The sequence below is a fragment of the Nicotiana tomentosiformis genome, chromosome 3, assembly GCF_000390325.3.
Source record: "Nicotiana tomentosiformis chromosome 3, ASM39032v3, whole genome shotgun sequence".
Taxonomy (NCBI): Eukaryota; Viridiplantae; Streptophyta; class Magnoliopsida; order Solanales; family Solanaceae; genus Nicotiana; species Nicotiana tomentosiformis.
Window position 1 is genome coordinate 130,373,332 of NC_090814.1, and position 21,437 is coordinate 130,394,768.

The 21,437-nt window shown below is 37.9% G+C and overlaps 2 protein-coding genes across 5 annotated transcripts; one reads left to right on the plus strand and one right to left on the minus strand.

Moving 5' to 3' along the window:
* Positions 1-6,399: 6,399 nt before the first annotated feature.
* LOC104120534 (O-fucosyltransferase 13) lies at positions 6,400-14,309 on the plus strand. 3 transcript variants are annotated; one of them, XM_070197602.1, is made up of 8 exons: positions 6,400-6,417; positions 9,970-10,294; positions 10,574-10,656; positions 11,038-11,108; positions 11,211-11,299; positions 12,848-13,069; positions 13,216-13,971; positions 14,120-14,309. In XM_070197602.1, the coding sequence occupies exons 2-7, from the start codon at positions 10,164-10,166 to the stop codon at positions 13,946-13,948; spliced, it is 1,329 nt and encodes a 442-aa protein (XP_070053703.1). In that variant the 5' UTR covers positions 6,400-6,417; positions 9,970-10,163; the 3' UTR covers positions 13,949-13,971; positions 14,120-14,309. The 3 variants fall into 3 exon arrangements, with proteins under 3 accessions (XP_070053703.1, XP_070053702.1, XP_070053704.1); XM_070197601.1 differs by lacking the exon at positions 14,120-14,309 and having other exon boundaries at positions 13,216-14,116; XM_070197603.1 differs by lacking the exon at positions 14,120-14,309 and having other exon boundaries at positions 9,970-10,656; positions 11,010-11,108; positions 13,216-14,116.
* A 425-nt stretch (positions 14,310-14,734) lies between these two features.
* LOC104120533 (pentatricopeptide repeat-containing protein At1g52620) lies at positions 14,735-19,010 on the minus strand. Of its 2 annotated transcripts, none has more exons than XM_009632313.4 (3): positions 16,038-19,010; positions 15,854-15,942; positions 14,735-15,627 (listed from the first exon to the last, which is right to left on the minus strand). In XM_009632313.4, the coding sequence occupies exon 1, from the start codon at positions 18,746-18,748 to the stop codon at positions 16,295-16,297; it is 2,454 nt and encodes an 817-aa protein (XP_009630608.1). In that variant the 5' UTR covers positions 18,749-19,010; the 3' UTR covers positions 14,735-15,627; positions 15,854-15,942; positions 16,038-16,294. The 2 variants fall into 2 exon arrangements, with proteins under 2 accessions (XP_009630608.1, XP_070053705.1); XM_070197604.1 differs by having other exon boundaries at positions 14,735-15,624; positions 15,850-15,942.
* Between the last annotated feature and the right edge of the window lie 2,427 nt (positions 19,011-21,437).

The following is a 21,437-nucleotide window of genomic DNA, read 5'->3' on the forward strand; positions in this document are numbered from 1 at the left end:
CATACTAAGGAGTTTTGTGAATGGCAAGAATTTATGTGGAACAAGTTGGATACATTAAGTGGAAAGGATGTCTCAATTCGCACAAGATCCTACTTCAAACGAATGCTGCTACCAAACTATAACGACTTAGGAGGTGATCTACTCTAACGACCCGGGCGGTCGTTTCGAGAGTTGTAGCCCCGTTTCCCCATTTACTGCTCCATTTATGCCTTATAACTGTTATATGACTTATCGGGTTAGTTGGTTCGGGTACGGAGTGAATTCAGTGTGAAATGAGACACTTAGTCTCTTAAATGGAAAGCTTAAGTTAGAAAAGTCGACTGGATGTTGATCTATGTGTAAACAACCCCAGATTCAAATTTTGATGATTTCAGTAGCTCCGTATTGTGATTTTGGACTTAGGCGCGTGTCCGAATATTTTTTTGGAGGTCTGTAGTGGGATTAGGCTTGAAATGGCAAAAGTTAAATTTTTGAGAAGTTAGACCGGGGGTTGACTTTTTGATATCGGGGTCGGATTTCGATTCTGGAAGTTGCAGTAGGTTCATGGGGTCATTTATGACTTGTGTACAAAATTTGAGGTCAATTGAACGAGATTTGATAGGTTTCGGCGTCGTTTGTAAAATTTTGAAATTTCGAAGTTTCTTAGGCTTGAATCCGTGTGTAATTCGTATTTTTGATGTTGTTGGAGGTGATTTGAAGATTCGATTAAGTTCGTATGGTGTATATGTTCTGTGATGGATCTTCCGTGGGTCGTATGGGCCATATATAGTACCGAGTGGTTGATTATTTGAGAGTGTGAACCTGGAGATGGATCTTCTCCACAGGGTTAGATTGGCCTTCCTCGGTACTGGGTGACTTATAGTCAGTGATGTATATGTTCCGGGATGGATCTTCCGTGGGCCATATGGGCCATATACAGTAGCGAGTGGTTGAGTATTCGAGAGTGTGAGCACATGAGGCTACCGAACTTGAAAGCATGTCTAGATTTCTGCATTGTTATTTTCTGTATTGAACTGTGCCGGTTGAGTTCGTCACTAATTTCAGCCCACAGAAGAGCTATGCCGACAGGAATGTCCGTGATGTGTTTTACATGGTTGGGGAGAAGGTTCTACTAAAGGTTTCACCCATGAAGGGTGTTATGAGGTTCGGGAAGAAGGGCAAGTTGAGCCCTTGGTTTATTGGGCCTTTTGAGGTACTTCAGAGGATTGGGGAGGTGGCTTACAAGCTTGCCTTGCCACCTTGCTTGTCGAGTGTGCATCCAGTATTTCATGTTTCTATGCTCCGAAAGTATATCGATGATCCGTCTTATGTTTTGGATTTCAGTACGGGTCAGTTGGATGGTGATTTGGCTTATAATATGGAGCCGATGGCTATTTTGGATCGACAGGTTCGGAAGTTGAGGTCAAAGGATATAGCTTCAGCGAAAGTGCAGTGGAGAGGTCAGCCCATGGAGGAGGCTACTTGGGAGACCGAGCGGGAGATGCGGAGCAGTCATCCACACCTATTTGAGACTCCAGGTATGTTTCTAGACCCGTTCGAGGATGAACGTTTGCTTACGAGGGGGATGATGTAACGACCTGGTCGGTCGTTTTGAGAGTTGTAGCCACGTTCCCCTATTTACTGCTCCATTTACGCTTTATAGCTGTTATATGACTTATCAGGTTAGTTGGTTTGGGTCCATAGTGAATTCAGTGTGAAATGAGACACTTAGTCTCTTAAATGGAAAGCTTAAGTTGAAAAAGTCGATTGGATGTTGATCTATATGTAAACGACCCCGAATTCGAATTATGATGATTCCAGTAGCTCCGTATGGTGATTTTGGACTTAGGAGCGTGTCCGAAAATTTTTTTGGAGGTCCGTAGTGAGATTAGGCTTGAAATGGCGAAAGTCGAATTTTTGGGACGTTTGACCGGGGGTTGACTTTTTGATATCAGGGTCGGATTTCGATTCCGGAAGTTGCAGTAGGTTTGTGGGATCATTTATGACTTGTGTGCAAAATTGGAGGTCAATCGGACGAGATTTGATAGATTTCGGCGTCGTTTGTAGAATTTGGAAATTTCGAAGTTTTTTAAGCTTGAATCCGTGTGTAATTCATATTTTTGATGTTGTTGGAGGTGATCTGAAAATTCGATTAAGTTCGTATGATGTATATGTTATGGTATGGATCTCCCTTGGGCTGTATGGGCCATATACAGTACCGAGTGGTTGATTATTTGAGAGTGTGAACCTGGAGATGGATCTTCTCCACAAGGCTGGATTGGCCTTCCTCGGTACTGGGTGACTTATTGTCAGTGATGTATATGTTCCGGGATGGATCTTCCGTTGACCGTATGGGCCATATACAGTACCGAGTGGTTGAGTATTCGAGAGTGTAAGCACATGAGGCTGTCAGGATGGTGCATCACATACAACATTGCATTGGCATGGTAGAGGTTGAGGAGTTATATTTTTTTTATATCATTCAGATTGATCCATTTTACTGTTTTAAGATATCTACCGAACTTGAAAGCATGTCTACATTTCTGCACTGTTATTTTCTGTATTGAATTGTGCCGGTTGAGTTCGTCACTACTTTCAGCCCATAGTTTGGGTTTGTTACTTATTGAGTTGGTTGTACTCACGCTACACCCTACACCTCGTGTGCAGATTTAGGTACTTCTGGTTACGGCGGCTGCTGATTGAGGAGATAGGATCTCGGAGACTATCGAGGTAGCTGCATGGCATTCGCAGGCCTTCACTCTCCTTTATTACCTTTATCTGTACTTCAGTTTTTACTCCTTAGACATTGTAGTAGACTGTATTCTGACATAGATGCTCATGTATTCGGTGACACCCCGATTTTGGGATAGATTGTATTGTGTTGCGGGTTTATTTCAGTTTTAAAAAGGATTTTCTTAAATATTAAATTGCTTCCGCCTATATTTTAAAGCGTTTACTGTGTTGAGATAGTTGAGTAGCGGCTTACCTAGTTCCACGATAGGCTCAATCACGACAGTTAGTTTTTGGGTCGTGACATCTACCTATCAAATTCAAGCCCTTTGAGTCTAGTTTCTAACTCTTCACACCGTTCGTCATTTGGACACTCCTACAAGAAGTTATGTTCAAATTCCCAAAGGGTGGAAGAATATGACCGTTCTATAACCCTCGCGAAGCCAGCTTTATAGCGCGCTAGACCATGCTATAACCCTCGCGAAGCTAGGCCTGTAACGCGCTAGACCATACTATATTTTTCGCGAAGCCTGGTCTGTAGCTCGGTACAGATATCGCGAAGCCTGATTTATACCTCGCTACAGAGCTCGCGACGCCTGGTTTGTAGCTCGCTACAGAGCTCGCGAAGCCTGGTTTGTAGCTCGCTATAGACCGTGCCTAACCTGGTTTGTAGCACGGGTCTGAATTTTTGAGGGTCTGTTTTTCTAATTTCATAACCCGACCCTAGTTCTTATAAAATGATCTTAGGTTCATTTTGGAGGGATAATCTGATATTTTTAGAGAGGGGAAAGTGCCCTAGAGTGAGAGGAGTAATTCCTAAGCCCTTGTTCATCAAATCTTGCTCAAGCCTTGAAATCCAACAAGAAATCCCTCAAGTTCTTTATCTAAGAGGTAAGGTTCCATACCCTAGTTTTCAATTTCGAATTTGGGTAGAAGATGGTTGATTAAGAGCATGATTCTTGGGTCTAAGAGTATTATTTATACATGTATGTACCAATAAGGTTTGTGGGAAGATTTTTGAGCTCAAATAAGTAAAGATTGGTTATGAAATAAAGAAAATCTTGTAGAAGAACCTTGTAGTCAAATTTGCACACCTAGTATTTGATAAAATGCTCAAATGAGCTGAAACCACGAATATCTTCCTAATTATAGTTCAATTTATGTTATGTCTTAAAATATATTGGGATTGCTAGGATTTTCGGAACGTCGTAGTAATTTAAGGAAATCTCAAAGCGAGGTATGTTGGCTAAACTACTCTCTTAGAATTGAATTCCATGATATTCCCGTAAGTTTCAAGTATGGTTGTCTCAAGTTCCTTATTCCCATATTCTGAGTTATTCCCAATAAATTTGATTTTCCCAAGTAAGCAAAGTATCGAGAATTATGCATTCAAAATGTGTTCCGAATGTTCCTATAACATTATGTTATCCTTCGGGAATATGTTCAAGAATGATATGTGTATTAAAATGTTATGGCTTTGAGTAGTGTTTCAAATAAAAGTTATCATGCCAAATTGTGGGAGAAAAACTAGATGTGCTTAAGACCCTTAATTTCTCATATGTGTATTTAAAATCTTGGTTGGAAATGCCTTGTTGTTGATAATGTATAAAGATGCTCGAAAGTGAAAGAAGTGAGTTGGTGATATAAATTGTGGCCACCGTGCCAAGAATGAAAATTATACTGGTGGCCAATGGTACCAATGAAATGAAGTGACGTGAGAAAGGTTAATAAATGAGCCTTGATTCAATTGATCCAAATTAACTTCGAAAATAGATTTGCCTAAAAGCTTATGTACTCAAGTCGTGCCCAAATCGGGTTGTTTCAACTAATATTATGCCTTGTAAGTATTTCCAACGTATTTTGAGATCTTATGTATTTATGAGTTGAAAATGTGTATTACCCTTTGGGAAAAAGTGTTTCAAGAATAAATGATGTGTTACTCGTTTATGATTTTAACTTGTGCTTCAATTGCCAATTATTTTACTCCATTTCTTGGAAAGAAATCCGTTGTGTTTAATGTCTTCACTACCAATGAACCTAAAGTTGTGATTTTCGGAATATTCTATTTGTTGATATTTATGATGGTGATCCAGGAAAGGAAAGAAATGAAAGTGTGGAATATGAAATACGGCCATTGTGCCATGAATGAAGAATCATATGTATGGCCAACAGAGCCAATAAAATAATGATATTGTAGGTGGATGAAAATGCCAATAAGTCTATAAATGGTGTGGAAGGTTATGAGGTAAATGCATTTGTATTGTTGTTTCCTTTGTATGCAAATCAAAAATGTATTTGGGAGTATCGATAAGTCACCGAGGAAGGGTAGGTTGAAATAACCTAACCCCGAAACTACATGTGCTTGTGTAGGAGTGGATTGTGATTATTTTCCTTATTTGGGATGAGATTGATGTGATAAAATTATTCCCCTTAATTGGGATGAGATGATTGATAGAAAGGATGATGTCGATCCACACGGCAATGTGGTGAGATGGCCTAGCCGATCGGGTCGTTATCGGACACCATGTCGCACACATGGTGGTGATTGTGCTGGAAATTATAATTGAAATTGTGATTGTGGTTGATGTCTCGGATGAGACGGCCTAGTCGATCGGGTCATGATCGTACTCCGTACTAAAAGTACGATGGTATTGGTATTGTAAAAGGTGATATTGTGAATGGTGGTATATCGGTGCTAATGATCTCCCAACCAAATATATATATATATATATATATTTATTTATTTATTTATTTATTTATTTTCGTATTTTGAAAATTATTTTGTGTTAACTTGGCATTTGGATATCATTGATTGTGACTTCATGTTTCTATAGTTTTCCCTTTCTTATATTGGCATTCTATTTTGAAAATGGACAGTTAGCTTTACATGCTAGTACCATTCCATATGTACTAACGTCTCTTTTGTCGGGGCGCTGCATCTTCAATGGATGCAGGTGGTTCATCAGCGGGCAGCTTTGGTCCTCGTTAGCAGTCACTCTCTATTCAGCAAGTTTTGGTGAGCCCTACTCTATTCCGGTCCTGATGTCATTTGAGTTGTACATTGTGTTTTAAGGTATAGCCGGAGCCTTATTGCCGGCACTTCCATACTACTCTTCTATTGTACTTAGAGGCTCCGTAGACAAGTTGGGTAATCATGTTTTTCATTATATCTATAAACTTGTAATATTTTGAAAATTTTGAATGAAGCTTCTAATGAAAATGAAATGGGAGTTGTTAATAAAAATCTTTTCAACATTTGATTAATGAAGTTCATCTCTTCTTTATTCATGGATGAGTTTGGGTAGAAGGAAATCTAACAGACTTGCTCGATCGGGTTCACTCGGTTGAGCGTCGGTCGCGCTCCCCGATTTCGGGGCGTGACACCCATATATGTCATGTCATAATTCTGTTAGAAGGAGGGGCATTTGTAGTCCGAAAATTAACATTAAGTGCATTTATGGTCCAATAGGTGGAAGAAGGGCATATTTGAGCAATTTCCAATACGTTAAGGTGATGTTTGACCCTTTTCCGATGATTTAATAGGAATTGAAAATTTTCAAAACTAACGGAAGATGTGAGAGTGTTTTAGAGGAAGGGAAAATTACTACCATCATAATTAGGACAAAAAGAATTTTAAAAAGAAAAAAGAAGAAAAAGCACAAACTCGTGAACTTTTCAGTAACAAAACGAGAGTGCAAAAAGGGGAAGGTAGATTATACCTGTTAATCGGGCCGGGCTGACCCGTTTACAATTCGATTCAGCCCGGTTAAGCCCGGTGCTGTAGCGTGGGGGGCGGGCTGGGACGGGTTTCAAACGAATAATTTTTTGATACCGGTGCACCGGAACCTGCTAAGCCCGTTAGCCTGTTAACGGGCTACAGTCCGTTTCAGCCCGATTTTTAACGTTTTTTTTTAAATTTTTTTATTTTTTTTTTTATTTTTTTTTTACCGTTGCCAACGGTCAAATTCAAATATGACCGTTGGCCAACGGCCCTTTTTTGCAGAAATGGCCATTTCGACCTACCCCTTGAGAAAATAGCCCCCACACCCCTAGTATTTGATAAATTATAATTTTAACATTTTAAAAATTATAAATAGCCCCTCTTCTTCTTCATTTTTCCTCACAATTCACTCTCTTACTACTCTAATTCTCTCTTGATATTATTGATTATTGTTCTTAAATTCTCAATTACTTATTATTTCAAGTTTCATTAAATATTTAGTTTAGCCATTACAAAATTATTATTATCAAATATCAAGTATTCAAGTGAAGTGTGGTATCAACTATCAAGTATCGATCTATCAATTGAAGTTTGATTTTTGATATCAAATTTAGTGCGGCATCCGGAATCCCGGTACACTCGTTCTATATCTTTCTCTTCTTTGGTGTACATTTATTTTATTATTTACAATTATTAATTTAATTTACATAATGGATATATTTAGAGCAGCCAAAAAAGCGTGCACTAGTAGAGGTGGTAGTAAGAAAACTTTCAAAAGATCAAGAGGTGGTGCTTGTTTTTCTAGTAGCTTTACACATATTTCTGAAAGTTCACGTGAAAATTTAAATGTAGATTATGAGGGACTTCAAGAAAATTATGGTATAGATGATGATTTATATGATAATTTAGATGATATTCCATTTCCATCACCTGATAATCTTGAAACACCACCAGCTACACCTGGTAATACTAGTCAAACTCAAAATATTAGGGGTAGAAGTCGTGGTAATACAAGTAGGCCTCCCCTCCCTATTAAGAAGAATCGAAGATTAAGAAGTAAGTGTTAGAATTTTTTTGACAGACTAGAAGAAGATAAAAATTATGTAAGATGTAGAATTTGTAAGGATATTTATAAACATGAGACCGGTAAGGGAGGGGGAACGGGTCAACTTCGTAGGCACATGGTAGAAAACCACCCTCTTGATTGGGGAGTAGATGAGGAAGATGGGCAACAAAAACTTAACCCGGGTACTGGAGGGTTAATGGGTAAATACGATATTAAGAAAGATCGGGAAGAATTAGCTAAAATGATTGTTTTAGGTTGTTTACCTTTTAGTTTTGCTGCTTCACCATATCTTGTTACTTATATTCAAAGAATTTATAACCCTTTGTTTAAAGGTATTCCTAGAAGTACTTGTAGAGCTGATATCTTTAGGCTTTTTGGACAATATCAGACATATATACGTTATTTGTTCGCCAGTCTTTCTTGTAGAATTTCTCTTACTTCTGATATTGGTCGTGCTGTAAATGATAATGATTATTTGACTGTTACATGCCATTGGATAGATGGTAATTTTTATATGCAAAAATATATTATTGATTTTAAATATGATGAAGATCAAAGTCATACTAGTGCATTTATAAGTGATACTATCCATGAAGTTCCTATATTTTATAATCTTGCAGAAAAAGTTTTGTGTGTGTCATTTGATAATGCTTCTAACAACAATGCTGCTATTATAATATTAAAATTGCATCTACACCTACCACTTCCTGAAATATTTCATGTTAGATGTGCATGTCATATTTATAATTTGATTGCGAAGAGTGACCTTGAATTATTTAGAGATGATATCACTTTAGTTAGAAGAGCTGCTGGTGTAATTCAAGAAAATAATAGAAGTGCTAGATTAAATGCATTTAAAGAAAAATGTGTACAATATGGACTAAAACCAAGACTCATGCCTGAAAAAATAGTTATTAGGTGAAATTATACTTATTTATTCTTAAAATGTTGTTATAAATATAGAATGCCTATAACTGAAGTTGCTAATTCTCATTGTACTGATCCTAGCCGTTTGTTAACATCTAGAACTTGGGATGTCATTGAAGATGTTGTAAAGTTTTTACAAAAATTTTATGTGGCTACACTTGAGTTTTCTGGAGCTTATTATCCTACTATTGCAAATGGTTTAGTTCATATTGCTGAAATTTCTCTTTTACTACATAATTTGAAGAAGAAAGAAGGATATACTTCTGTTGTTGAATCTATGCTAGATAAGTTTAAAAAATATTTTTACCCAATTCCCCCTATTTACCTAATTGGTGTTATTTTAAACCCTTCTATCAAAATGGCCACTTGTCGCCAATTAATCACTGCTTTATATTCTTATATGGATATTGGACCAACTGAAACTCCTGATATTGACACTTGTATTTCTGATCTACACAAACATTTAGAAACATTATATAATTATTATGCTAACATTGTTGATGCTTCTTCTGCTGTAGATGCAAATATTCCTTCAAGTTCAGTTTCAACATCTGGGACCAGTGCTTTGGATGATAATGATGGTGTTGAAGATTATTTGATTTGGTCTACAATAGGGGAGTATCAACAAACCAGTAGCAGGAATATTGATGAACTTTAATTCTACTTGCAAAAGTCAACAGAGCCCCGCACAAAGGAATTTCTACCACTGGGTTGGTGGAGGAGCAATTCAAATCAATTTCCTGTTCTTTCGGCCATGGCTCGAGACGTGCTAAATGTGCCGATTTCAACAGTCGCATTAGAGAGCGCATTTAGCCAAGCAAGGCAGCAACTAGGAGATACCCATCATTTATTGGGTAGCAACGCTTTGGAAATTCTAGTGTGCTTCAGAGATTGGATAAGATCAGAACGACGAAATCAAGGGCGTGACGAGGTAGATGAAGCGGAGGGCCAAGAAATTGGAGATATAATGGTTTATGGTTCTGATTCAACCAATGCCGGAAATCAAGAACCTCATGTTGACATAGATGAACTTACAAAAATAATGCAAAGCATGTGATGTACTATTTCTTTTTTTTTTATATACAATTGTTGTAAACTTTTAATTTGCAAGTTCAAAAATAATAAAATCAAAAAAGAACTTGCAACTTAATTTGAAGTATTATATATTATTCAATAAAAATATCAAATAAAAATTTTCGGAGCTTGATCCTTACATATTGTCTATTGATCTTATTAAATAATTTTTTGTAGCCACTTACTTTCAAATTTCAATTTTAAAATTATAAAATTCAAATTTCAAATTTAAAATTTTAAACTTCAAAATTTAATTCTAAGCCTTAAAAGTTTGCAAACACTTAAGTATCAATAACATTGAATAAGAAAAATAAAATTTACTTAAAAATAAAAATAAAAATCTACGGTCCGCTAACAGCCCGAACCCAAACAGACAAAAAAAAAATTAAAAAAAGTACAGCCCGCTAACCACCCGATAAATTAAACGGACCAACAGCCCGCCCGTTAAACATTCCCGTTAAACATCCATAAGGTAGATCCACAGTTGTAAGTTCCGGGCCGTAAAAGCGAGGAGGTTGGCATCATTTTGTGAAGGTAGCAGAAGAGAAGAGATCTACTTACTCTCTCCATATCTCTTATCCTCATCTTCCTCAATCTTCATATTTTTCGCTTCCAAACTGCTGATAGTTTTAACAGAGAAGATACCCATTGGCTGTATTCTATAGAATGATCGCCTCAACGGTGCGCAAGCCCTTGTTTGGCGTTACAGTATTGGCGTTTTCTCTCTTTCTCGCTCTCTTCTTATTCCCACCTTTTCCTTTCTTCTCCGACCCTACCCTTACCTTTAATTCTTCCCTGTAAGTCTTGCTTCTTGTTCTTTTTTATTTCTACGTTTGTTAATTGCTTTGGTCTCTGTGTTTAAGTCTATGGGCATTTTTTTATTCTTCCTTCATGGAGTAAACTTCAAGATCCAATCTTTTCTTATACAGTACTTAATTTTTCTGTAACGCCCATTTTTTCGGTCTTCAATTTCTATAAGTTTTTCAGCTCCTCTATTAACACCCGGTCCCACGCATTTCCTGATTTTTGTGTATCAAGTAGCAATTTGATCTGTTTGAATTTGAGTGCAATTGCAGGGTTGAAAGACCTGAGATATGGAGCATTCGAAGGATAGCCGAGTGGCGACCGTGCAATTGGTGGCTCCAACCCCAACTTAATGGTTAGTTTTTAACTGATACTCCTGCAGTAAATAGCTACTAGTTTAACATTAGATCCCATTGTCATTGATGCTGATTTGAATAACTTATGTACTCACTACTATGTTGTTATATCGTGTATTTCTGGTGGTCTATTGATGGAGATTGAGCTGACTCGTACCAGGGAAAATTTAATTTGGGTAATAGCTATGCATATAACCTTCTCCTCCGGGAGTGGGTAAAAACAAGAAATAGGATAGAAGCTGTAGAATTTTTTTATTATGAAGAGGATAGAAGCTGTACTTATGCATATAACCTTCTCCTCTGAGGGGTTCTATGTTTTCTAAGTCGAGCATTTGACTGGCTTCCAATGCAGACATGGTTTTGTTGTTGAAATGCTGCAGCTCTTCCTGCTCAGACTAATGGGTATATTCGAGTGGATTGTTATGGTGGGCTCAATCAGATGAGGAGAGACGTAAGTATTGTTATTTGCTGCTCATACACTGAGCTTCCTACTGATTGAGATGTGACGATAAAATTCATATTCAATTTGTTTCTCGTCGCTGGTGATCTGCAGTTGTGTGATGGTGTTGGAATAGCTTGTTTGCTGAATGCTATCCTTGTTTTGCCAAAGTTTGAAGTGGCTGCATATTGGAATGAGTCAAGGTATGCTATTGTGATGACTTCTATATTTGTTTCATCTTCCCTTTTAACCTACATAATCTTGTAAGCTTTAGGAACTTGATTACTCCTTTTAGGTTCTGGATCTTCTTTAGTCATTCATTCGTTACTATGTCTAATTAGCAGACAACTATGGAGTTTTACATGGTTAAGAACTGCAACAACAACAACAACAACAATCCCAGTGTAATCCCACAAGTGAAGTTTGGGGAGGGTAGTGTTTACGCAGACTTTACCCCTACCTTCAAGAAGGCAGAGAGACTGTTTTAGTAGACCCTCGGCTAGGAAAGGTAAAAGGAAGGGCAACAACAAGCACACCAATCAGAAAATCGAAGCAAAAAATGCAAAACTAACACTAGGTACTGCAATCAGAAAGCCGAAACGAAAGCAACAACAGTAATAACAGAAGTCAAGGAATATGAAAATACACAAATAACACAAGGACAACGTTCGACTACCTATCCTAACCCTTTACCTTTATTCTCAACCTCCATATCTTCCTATCCATTGTCATGTCCTCAGTAAGCTGGAGCAACGCCATATCCTGCCTAATCACCTCTCCCCAATACCTCTTCGGCCTGCCTCTACCTCTCTTTAGGCCTTTCACGGCCAACCTCTCACACCTCCTCACCGGTGCATCTGTGCCTCTCTCTTCACACGCCCGAACCATCTAAGTCTCGCCTCCCGCATCTTGTCCTCTACAGGGACCACACCCACCTTGTCTCGAATAACTTCATTTCTAATTCTATCTAACCTGGTTTGCCCGCACATCTATCTCAACATCCTCATTTTAGCCACCTTCATCTTTTGGACATGAGAGTTCTTGATTGACCAACACTCCACCCCATACAACATAGTCTAACCACCACTCTATATAACTTACCTTTTAAGTTTTGGTGGTACATTCTTATCACACAAAACACCGGTAGCGAGCCTCCATTTCATCCACCTCGCCCCACTACGATGTGTAACATCCTCCTTGATCTCTTCATTCCCTTGTATAACCGACCCAAGGTATTTAAAACTGTCTCTCCTGGGGATGGCTTGAGAATCAAGCCTCATGTCTTCGTCCATTACTTGAGTTGCATCGGTGAACTTGCACTCCAAGTATTCTGTCTTGGTCCTGCTCAACATGAAACCTTTAGACTCCAGGGTCTGCCTCCGTACCTCTAACCTCTCGTTAACACCGCTTCGCGTCTCGTCAATCAGTACAATGCCATCTGCAAATAACATGCACCACAGCACCTCCCCTCTCCCCTTGAATGCGGCGCGTCAGTGCGTCGATTGCCAAGGCAAATAGAAATGGGCTAAGGGCTGACCCCTGGTGCAACCCCATCATAACTGGGAAGTATTCCGAGTCCCCTCCACGGTCCTCACTCGAGTCTTAGCTCCATCATACATGTCCTTAATAGCCCTAATGTATGCAACATGACATGGTTAAGAACTGTCTTATGATTTCTTAGAAGTTTTCTTTATAATGTTTTCTACTCTTCCTTTTCATGCCTCTGAATGACTTCTGGTTTTATGTTTCAGCGGTTTTGAAGATGTGTTTGATGTAGACTACTTCATCCAACAAATGAAAGGCTTTGTTGAAGTGGTAAAGGAGCTTCCAACCGAGATTGCATCAAAAGATCCCGTAAGAGTCGATTGCAGCAAACGCAAAGGCCAATTTGACTATGTTGAGAGTGTTCTTCCTTCCCTATTGAAGCATGGTTATATCTCAATCACCCCTGCAATGAGTCAAAGAAGGGATAGGTACTATAATCTCTTGTGATCAGAGTTATGTAGAAAACTTAGAACCAATCATTTCTGCACACTGCTTTTAAAGGATTTAGTAGTTTAGTTATCCTTGTAACGAAAATTACTTATGTTTGCTTTTCAACATTCTTATAATCTCTTAGGTACCCTCTTTATGCAAAAGCTGCACTTTGTCAGGGTTGTTATAGTGCATTGCGCCTTACAAGCACATTAGAGAAGAAAGCGTTTGAGCTTCTGCAAGCTATACCAAAGCCCTTCTTATCACTTCACCTTCGATTTGAACCTGACATGGTAGCTTATAGTCAATGCAAATACACTGGTCTTTCTCTTGCTTCTGCAAAAGCTATAGAAGCTGCACGGGTTGATAGGAAACCTTGGACGGGAGAAATGGCTCGTCTTTGGAGAAGCCGTGGTAAATGTCCACTTACACCAAATGAAACTGCACTCATACTTGAAGCTTTAGCCATACCCACCAATACGACTATTTATTTGGCGGCCGGTGATGGCCTGATGGAACTTGAGGGACTAACATCGATGTACACCAATGTTGTTACTAAATCTAGTCTTCTTAGCGGAGAGGACTTCACAACCATGCATGGGAATACAAAAGCTGCACTTGATTATTATGTGTCTATTAACAGTGATTCTTACATGGCTACTTATTTTGGGAACATGGATAAGATGGTTGCAGCAATGCGAGCTTTCAAGGGGTTGTATAAGACACTTTTCTTAAATAGGAAGGCTTTTGCATTGTTAACCTCTCAAGGGCTTAGAGGAAAGGAACTAACAGAAGCCCTGTGGAAGGTTCATAGAGATGATTTCATAATGGGTAGAGGATCTGCTTTACCAGACTGTTTTTGCGAATTCAATTTATGAACTCAGTTTTCTTGTTTTCCTCTGTAAGTTTCTTTTTAAATGCTTTGGTCATACACCCAGAGCAATGTATTTGTGCCTAGTTTTCTTTTAGACGATCTGTCTTGTGCTTGATGTAGGTGTTGATCACAAATTTATGCGATAACATTTAATTCAAGTATTCTCTTTTTGAAGGTTATGGATGGCAAGATATAGCGATAATTCACTTTCATTTCTTCTTTTAAGTGGTGCTTTTTCCTGTCGCCTGTACACAGTTTTATATGTACCTCCTCCTCTTCTTCTTCTTTCTATCTTCTTTTTCCGCAGATAATGGCATTTTTTCCCCATAAGATGGAATATGGTATTGTGAAGGTTATTTACGATAGGTCATTTATCCTTCTTTTGTTGATCCAGTGGTTTACGCTCTGTACATAAATTAGTCCCATGCGAGAATGGCGTTACTACTTACCAGTTCACCGTGATGATGAGTTCACCTAAATGTTGTGTGGGAAAAAACCCTAATTATTGCAGCAAAGTAGGTAATATTATCTTGTTTGCAGCAAACGGTAAGCTAAACAGTCACCTGGCAATTTCCTTCTCTGCGGGGATAACAGTAAATACAAGAAGATCGTCTGTTTTGTTTAATGTTACACTTCAGGGTTTCTTTCCATCAGTTTCTGAAAGGATGACTTCCTCTGCCATTCTTTCTGGGTTAAGTGCACAAGCACTTCAAGCCGAAACAAAACAAATGCACTTCGAGGCATCTAAGAATATCCTACTTGCACTTTTCCTTTTATATAAAGCAAAGCATTTCATAAATACCACATCAAATTGGTTTTACCTCACATATATATGTATAGGGTTTACATCAAAATTCCAAAAACTCAATTTCTTTTTACAATGTGAGATATCCTTTTGCACCGAAAAGTATAAACAAAATAAAAAAGACCTAACTTTCAACAGTACGCTTTCAACTTCCTCAAAAGTTCTATTATATCTCTCTCCAAATCAACCGGAAAAAATGCGCAAAATGAGCCTCCTTACCAGATCTTCCTTTCAAGCATCTAGCCTTCTCATTCTCAACTTGCCCTGACATCCAACACTGTCCTAGGTCATTCTCATGACAATTTAAGCATGGAGTAAACTATCATACAGTGAAATGCAATGTAGTAAGAAGTGATCAAAATCCTCCTCATCCTTTGCAAAACACCACCAACTGACAAGAGTGCTTAAAACTTGCTTTTTCTGCTGTCTGTCGTCCATACTGGCTACCATATGGGCCTGAAGTCACCTCTCCTAGATGAGTAATTATGATACAATTTCAACAAACAATTTCAAGGTTCAGCCTGCCCAGATCTCTCTGTCCTCTCTGAATTGTGCAACTGCAACTTCTCTGAAGCAATTTGCCCAATTGCCTATCTAATTCCAGTCCTAATCTTGAAAGGGCGTCCTAAAGGAAATATCTTATGACACTTGACCTCCGTATCTCCTTAATCGCTCACGTAAAGTGGCCTCTTTATCAGTCGTGATCGAGAATAGGTTGGAAATTCTTCTTTCAGTGCAGAATTCCCGCACCATACATCAAGCCAAAAACGGGTATGGTTGCCATTTTACCAAAGCTCAAAGCAAATGCATTTTGAGAAAATAGAATCCTTTAATAACGTCCTCTTACAAGGATGAGCCTTCCTCCAAAGTGCTTGCTTCTACATGCAAATATACCATACTTTTACATTCTTTAATTGGTAAAGCTGTAATAATTTACATTCTTAAGCAAAGAGTAATTAAGCATGCAAATCAAGCATTGAATGTAAACACGATGAGCAGAAATGGGAAACAACAAAAGGTCCATATTTGAGAGCAGCATCGGAGCAGAAAGCAAAAAAAAAAAAGAAAAAAAAAAGGGATCATCGAACAACATAAAATACGTACCACAAAAAAGTATTAGTTCATCACGTCAGTCACAAGAAAAGAGATCAACCTTTTAGCATCTGATATATGCATTTTGCAATGAAAATCACCTGCATGAAACCAGATAAATTGCTATCAACAACATTTTTATATTTCGTGCTACACAGTCAAAAAGTCATGAGAAGAAAAAGGCAAGTTTTCCCACCCTGGTTTTAGTGCACTGCCACCAAAAGAGAAAACACCCAGATAAGCTGTAGCAGAACTGCAGCCGAAATTGGACTTTAGTTGGCTCCAAAACCGTCAGTCCACAGAAGACCAAAGAAAGCTACAATCAGAGAGCTCCATCCATCTTATAGAATATCCTGAGTACAACTATAATACATAATACTCTCTTGATAATGAAGACCTTCAGTCTTCTGCCAGTCCAAATATACCAAAAGCTTAACATCAGTTTCATCTTGATTATGAGATACGGTCTTTAACCAAGCTATGCAAGATCACTGAAGCCTCAGAGCTGAATCCACGACTTAGGTACTGGTCAAATATCAAAGAATACTTTAATGCGACACTTAGCTGTGTCGCACTTAAGCTGCAGGAAATAATATTTTTCCATTCCTTGGAGTTTCCATCTAAGCAAATCCCATTTAACAAGGCGGCGAAAGTAATTGGATCTGTTGTGTAACCTTTACTAATCATCTTGTCACGCAGTTGCAATGCAGTTTTGAGCATTTTCTGTAAACAGAGGCAGATGATAATGGAATTGTATGCAGCATTTCTCGGGTGCCATCCATCTGATATCATTCTTTTAAAAGTACCCATAAACATAGAGTTCTTCTCATCATGAGGATCACTTTTCTCCTCCGAGAAAATAGTAGGCGTGCAATGGGAAAACCCATTAACCAAATAATTGAACGTGACATCAGTTGGGTAGCACTTGTGCATGAGCATTTGTTCAAAAATAAAAGCTGCTTTTGCAAGTTTTCCCACTTTACAAAAGCTGCCAATTAGTATACTATACGTTATCACATTAGGCATCATACCATTTGATTGCATTCTGTTGAATAAATTTTCAGCTCCCACAAGATCTCCATTCTGGCAAAAGCCATAAATCAGAGAGCTGTACGTGACCACATTTGGCATACAGATGCGCTTTACCATGTGAGCGAGCATGGTTAATGCTAGGTGTAAGTCATGCTGCTTTACATACCCATCAATTACTGTTGAATAACTAAATGCATCAGGAGCTATTTTTGACTTTTTCATTCTACTGAAGCAAGCAACTGCATCTTTCATCAGTCCAAACTTACAGTATCCCTTGATCATGGCATTGTACCCTACAAGGTCAGGATCCATACCCATTTCAATTGTCTTCTCAAACAGCTTCTTTGCTTCATGAAATTCCCCATTTCTTACACATCCATCTACCAAAGTGGCATACACATAAGCATCAGGTAATATACCATGGACAAGCATCTCATCAAGGAGCTGCCTGGCAACAGGAAGCTTCAATTTTTTGCAGAGCCCACTCATCAAAACGTTATAAATGCCAGCATCAGGTAATACTCCCCTTTCTATCATCTTGTCTCGAATGACTAATGCAACATCAACTTCACCAGATACCACCAACCCATGGACAAGAGCTCCATAGGTTGATACATCAGGTTTATCACCATACTCCGTCATCTCAGCAAGCAAACTTAACGCCCTTTCAAAATCACCAAATTTGCAGTAGGCATGTATCATAGGAGTATAAGTAAACTTGGTTGGCACCAACCCAACATTCTTAACCTGTTCTAGAAGCTTTTCAGCTTCCTGAATTTTCTCATCCTTGCATGAATAAGAGATCAATGTGTTGTATGTCACTATATCTGGCTTACTGCCAGCTTCAATCATTTTTCTTACGGTGTCCATTGCTTCCTCAGTAAAACCATGCCTACACCTAGCATGAATAATAGAGTTATACACTTGGACACTAATAATCACACCCCTTGCAACCATCTCCTGTACAAGCATATCAACTTTTCCAAAGTTCCCATCTTTACAAAACCCATTTATCAATGCCCCATAAGTCTCCACTGTGGGTAAAAAGCTCTTCAATTTTAACTCATTGAAAAGCCTATACGCGCTTCTAATGTCACCCTTCTTGCAATAGCCATCAATTAATGTGTTATAAAAAACAACATTTGGTACACAACCTTTACCCCACCTATCCTCAATCAATTTCCTCCCTTCTTCAACCTTCCCCTCTTTACTCAACCCTGTGACAATAATACAAGTGCTAAAATTATCCAAAAATTTATTCTCAACAGAACCACCACTTCTCTCAACGAGTTCATCATACAGTCGCCTAGCTGCTTTAATCTTACTATCTTTTACAAGACCATGAAGTAAAGAATTAACAGTAACTACATGTGGAACCAAATCATAAGTTTTCAACACAAAGTAATACAATTCAACAGCTTTATCAACCAAATTAGAATCAGAGTAAGCTTTAATTACAGCATCCAACGCCTCGAGTGTGGGCAACTTATCTTCACAAGTTGTCAAGTTGGGTAACAAAGTTTCAATTTCAGGAAAGACTCTAAACTTAGCCAAGAGTTTCAAAAGAGAAGAATAAGCAAAACGATCAAGGGGACAACCGTAGGGTCTTTGAGAGACCCAATCAAAGAACTTGAGACCCACATGAGCATCCTTAAGTTTGTCGAACACATGGTGGGCAATGTCGGAAGGGACAACTTCTTCCTCGGAAAGGCGGATTTCGACAGTGTGTTCCCACTGGTCTTGAGTTTGGAGGATTTGGCAGACCTCGTTAACGAGTTCTTTACTGCGGCGTGTTAAGGGGAAGTTGGTCGGAGAAGGGGTTCTGGGTTTTGGTTTGTGAAGGGGTTTAATGAGGGAGAGGAGGGTTTTAGACATGTGAGTTATAAAATGGTAAAATTAGGAGTCATCTCCTGGATGAAAGCTCAGTCCAGGAGAAAAGGGACTCACTACAAGAAACAGATGAAACAATAATGTTTCATGCGGCTTTTGTCCACCGACTCCAGAGACTGGTCTAGTAGTGTTTCAATTTTCAAACCTCAAACTATTCAACCACAGAACTTCTAACAATGTACAAATCCCAGATACTGCTGCTGTCTAAAACCTCAAGAGTTCTTTTTCACGTTTGGGCGGGCAAGTGCGTGTACTTTGGTGTATCTTTAGGGGTATTAATTAATTGAACTGCTGAGGATTAAATTCCAAAATCACCCACCCTGGGGTATTAATCAAGTATTTACCTTTCGTCTATTATTATTGGTCATGTGGTCATCGTAAAAAAGTAAGTATATACCACATAGCCGCCCCCTTCTTTTTTTTTTTTATAAGAGGGAAACTCGCTAGCCTGCAAACCACACAGGGAGGTAAATCGCACTAGGTAAGACATGTGCGACAGACTCAACCCATAAGTCATTGATGGGGATTCGATCTCAGGTTATCCGTATGAATGATCGTCCTCCAAACCAACTGGGCAACCCCGAAGGGTTTTACCACATAGCCACTTTTAGGGCATTAGAATATCGCCAGTATTTATAACGTAATTGAAAATAGTCAGAATTTAAAATGCAACAATTAGTTAAAATGTAGCAACATAAAATTTAGGAAATCCTAATGGAATTCGAACGGCTGCAAGTGGAGTTCGAAATTATAAAGTTTGAGCTCCTTGCAAGTAGGGGTGTCAATGGATATTCGAAAATCGACTAAACCGACCGAACCGTACCGCATTGAACCGATTTTTAGGTTTCTATTAAAGAAACCGTAGGTTTTTATATAAATCTATAATCGCACCGATAATTAGGGTAGATTTTTTATTAATAAAAATAAACCGAAAAAATACCGAACCGTACCGAATAAATTTTATATGTGAAAAATATATTTATATAGTAAGTTTAAAAATAATAATGCATTAAATTTTTCTTTGGGCCTTGGAATTATGAAAACCGTTACAAGCCAACAAGTAATTAAACTCAAAATACTAATTCCTAAAACCTATTATGCTACTTCTACTTAAACTAAGTTATTTCAAGTATCTTCATTAGCAAGACACAAAGTATTCTAGCGATTATGAGTAGCAAACTACAATGTATTGAATGTGTTTCCTTTCATATAATTTAAATTTATCTTTTTGAATATTTAATCTTCTATAAACTTTATTCTTGAGTCTCAGCTTGGTTAATACCTTTCCACTCGTGTGATTTATATTTTTTTTGCCTTTGCTTGGTTTCTTTTACGTTGTTGTAGAATAGTTTATGGATCTACACTCTAGCCATCTTTTATTTTTTTTAATTCATCACCCTTTAAACAGTAAAAATTTCTAAAGAGTTTTGTTAAGTCCTATAAAAGAACATATGTTATTGCATTCTACTTTTACTGGTGAATTTTACATGATATTTAAAAAAATATCGAAAATTAACCGAACCATACCGATACCGAAGAGAAACCGACATGATTGGGACGGTTTCGAAAAGTCTAATTTTGGTTATACATAATAGAATAATCAAAAAATTGGTATGATACAAATTTTATAAAATAACCGGCCGAACCGAACCATTGTGTTATACCCTGTGCGTCCCAAGGTGACGTAACAAAAATGAGACTTGTTAATCATGATTTAAATGATTTCAAAGTCATAATATGTCTATATATGATGTTTGGATAGAAAATATGAAGTTTGAGAAAAATCGGATTAAAGTTGCAGAAACACCGACTAAGGATTTGCCCTGTAATAGAGCTTTTTGAAAAATATATTTCGTATGCTATATGAGGTATTTTTGGGACATATTATATACCAAATTGAAGATCTTGGAATTTAGTTTCCAACGCTCTTAACCGTTCATTCATACGATACTCAGATAAAAAGTTATAAGCGTTGGAAGAAGGGCCAATCAAAGGGTGCCAAGTATCACCTTTATGACCTTTAAAATAATTAGGATATTTGCATTCCATCTCGTCTCTTTCTCCAATTTTCCAGAGAGCTCGCCCAAATAACACCCCTAACTTTACTCTTAAGCTCTCTATAAGAGATTCAAACAATATTATCATCCCGGGCACGGAATCAAGAAGCGATAACATTAAAACGATCCCTACGATGTAAGTATCGCTATATTGCCTCTCTTTTTCTTTGTGGTTTGAGTTTTGAAAGGTAATTCATAGTTAATAAAACATGTACTTTCTGTATTTAAGTATTTAAATATCAATGAAGGTTGATAAATTCATTTTCTAATAGTTAAAACTCACGGGACAGTGATCGGAAGCAGTGAGTTCGAGTTATTTGACTTGTAGTGGACTGTTTTGTGGGCTGTTTCGTGTTACCTTTGAGCTGTACATTTTTTTTACTATTTAATGAAGTTTTGTAGGATAAATGGTGTAGAGAAACACCACATAATGATGGAATAGTGGGATGGTCGTTCATCGTTACATTATTTTAAGTTGTTTGACACTACTTTGGTTGTCGTTTTATGTATGAAGTAATTAGGGTGTGTGGGTTGTTTTGTGATATATTGTGATGGAGATAAGGTTGGAAAATGGTGCTTACATGTTGTTATTGTTTTGTTCTTGTTGTTGTTGGTAT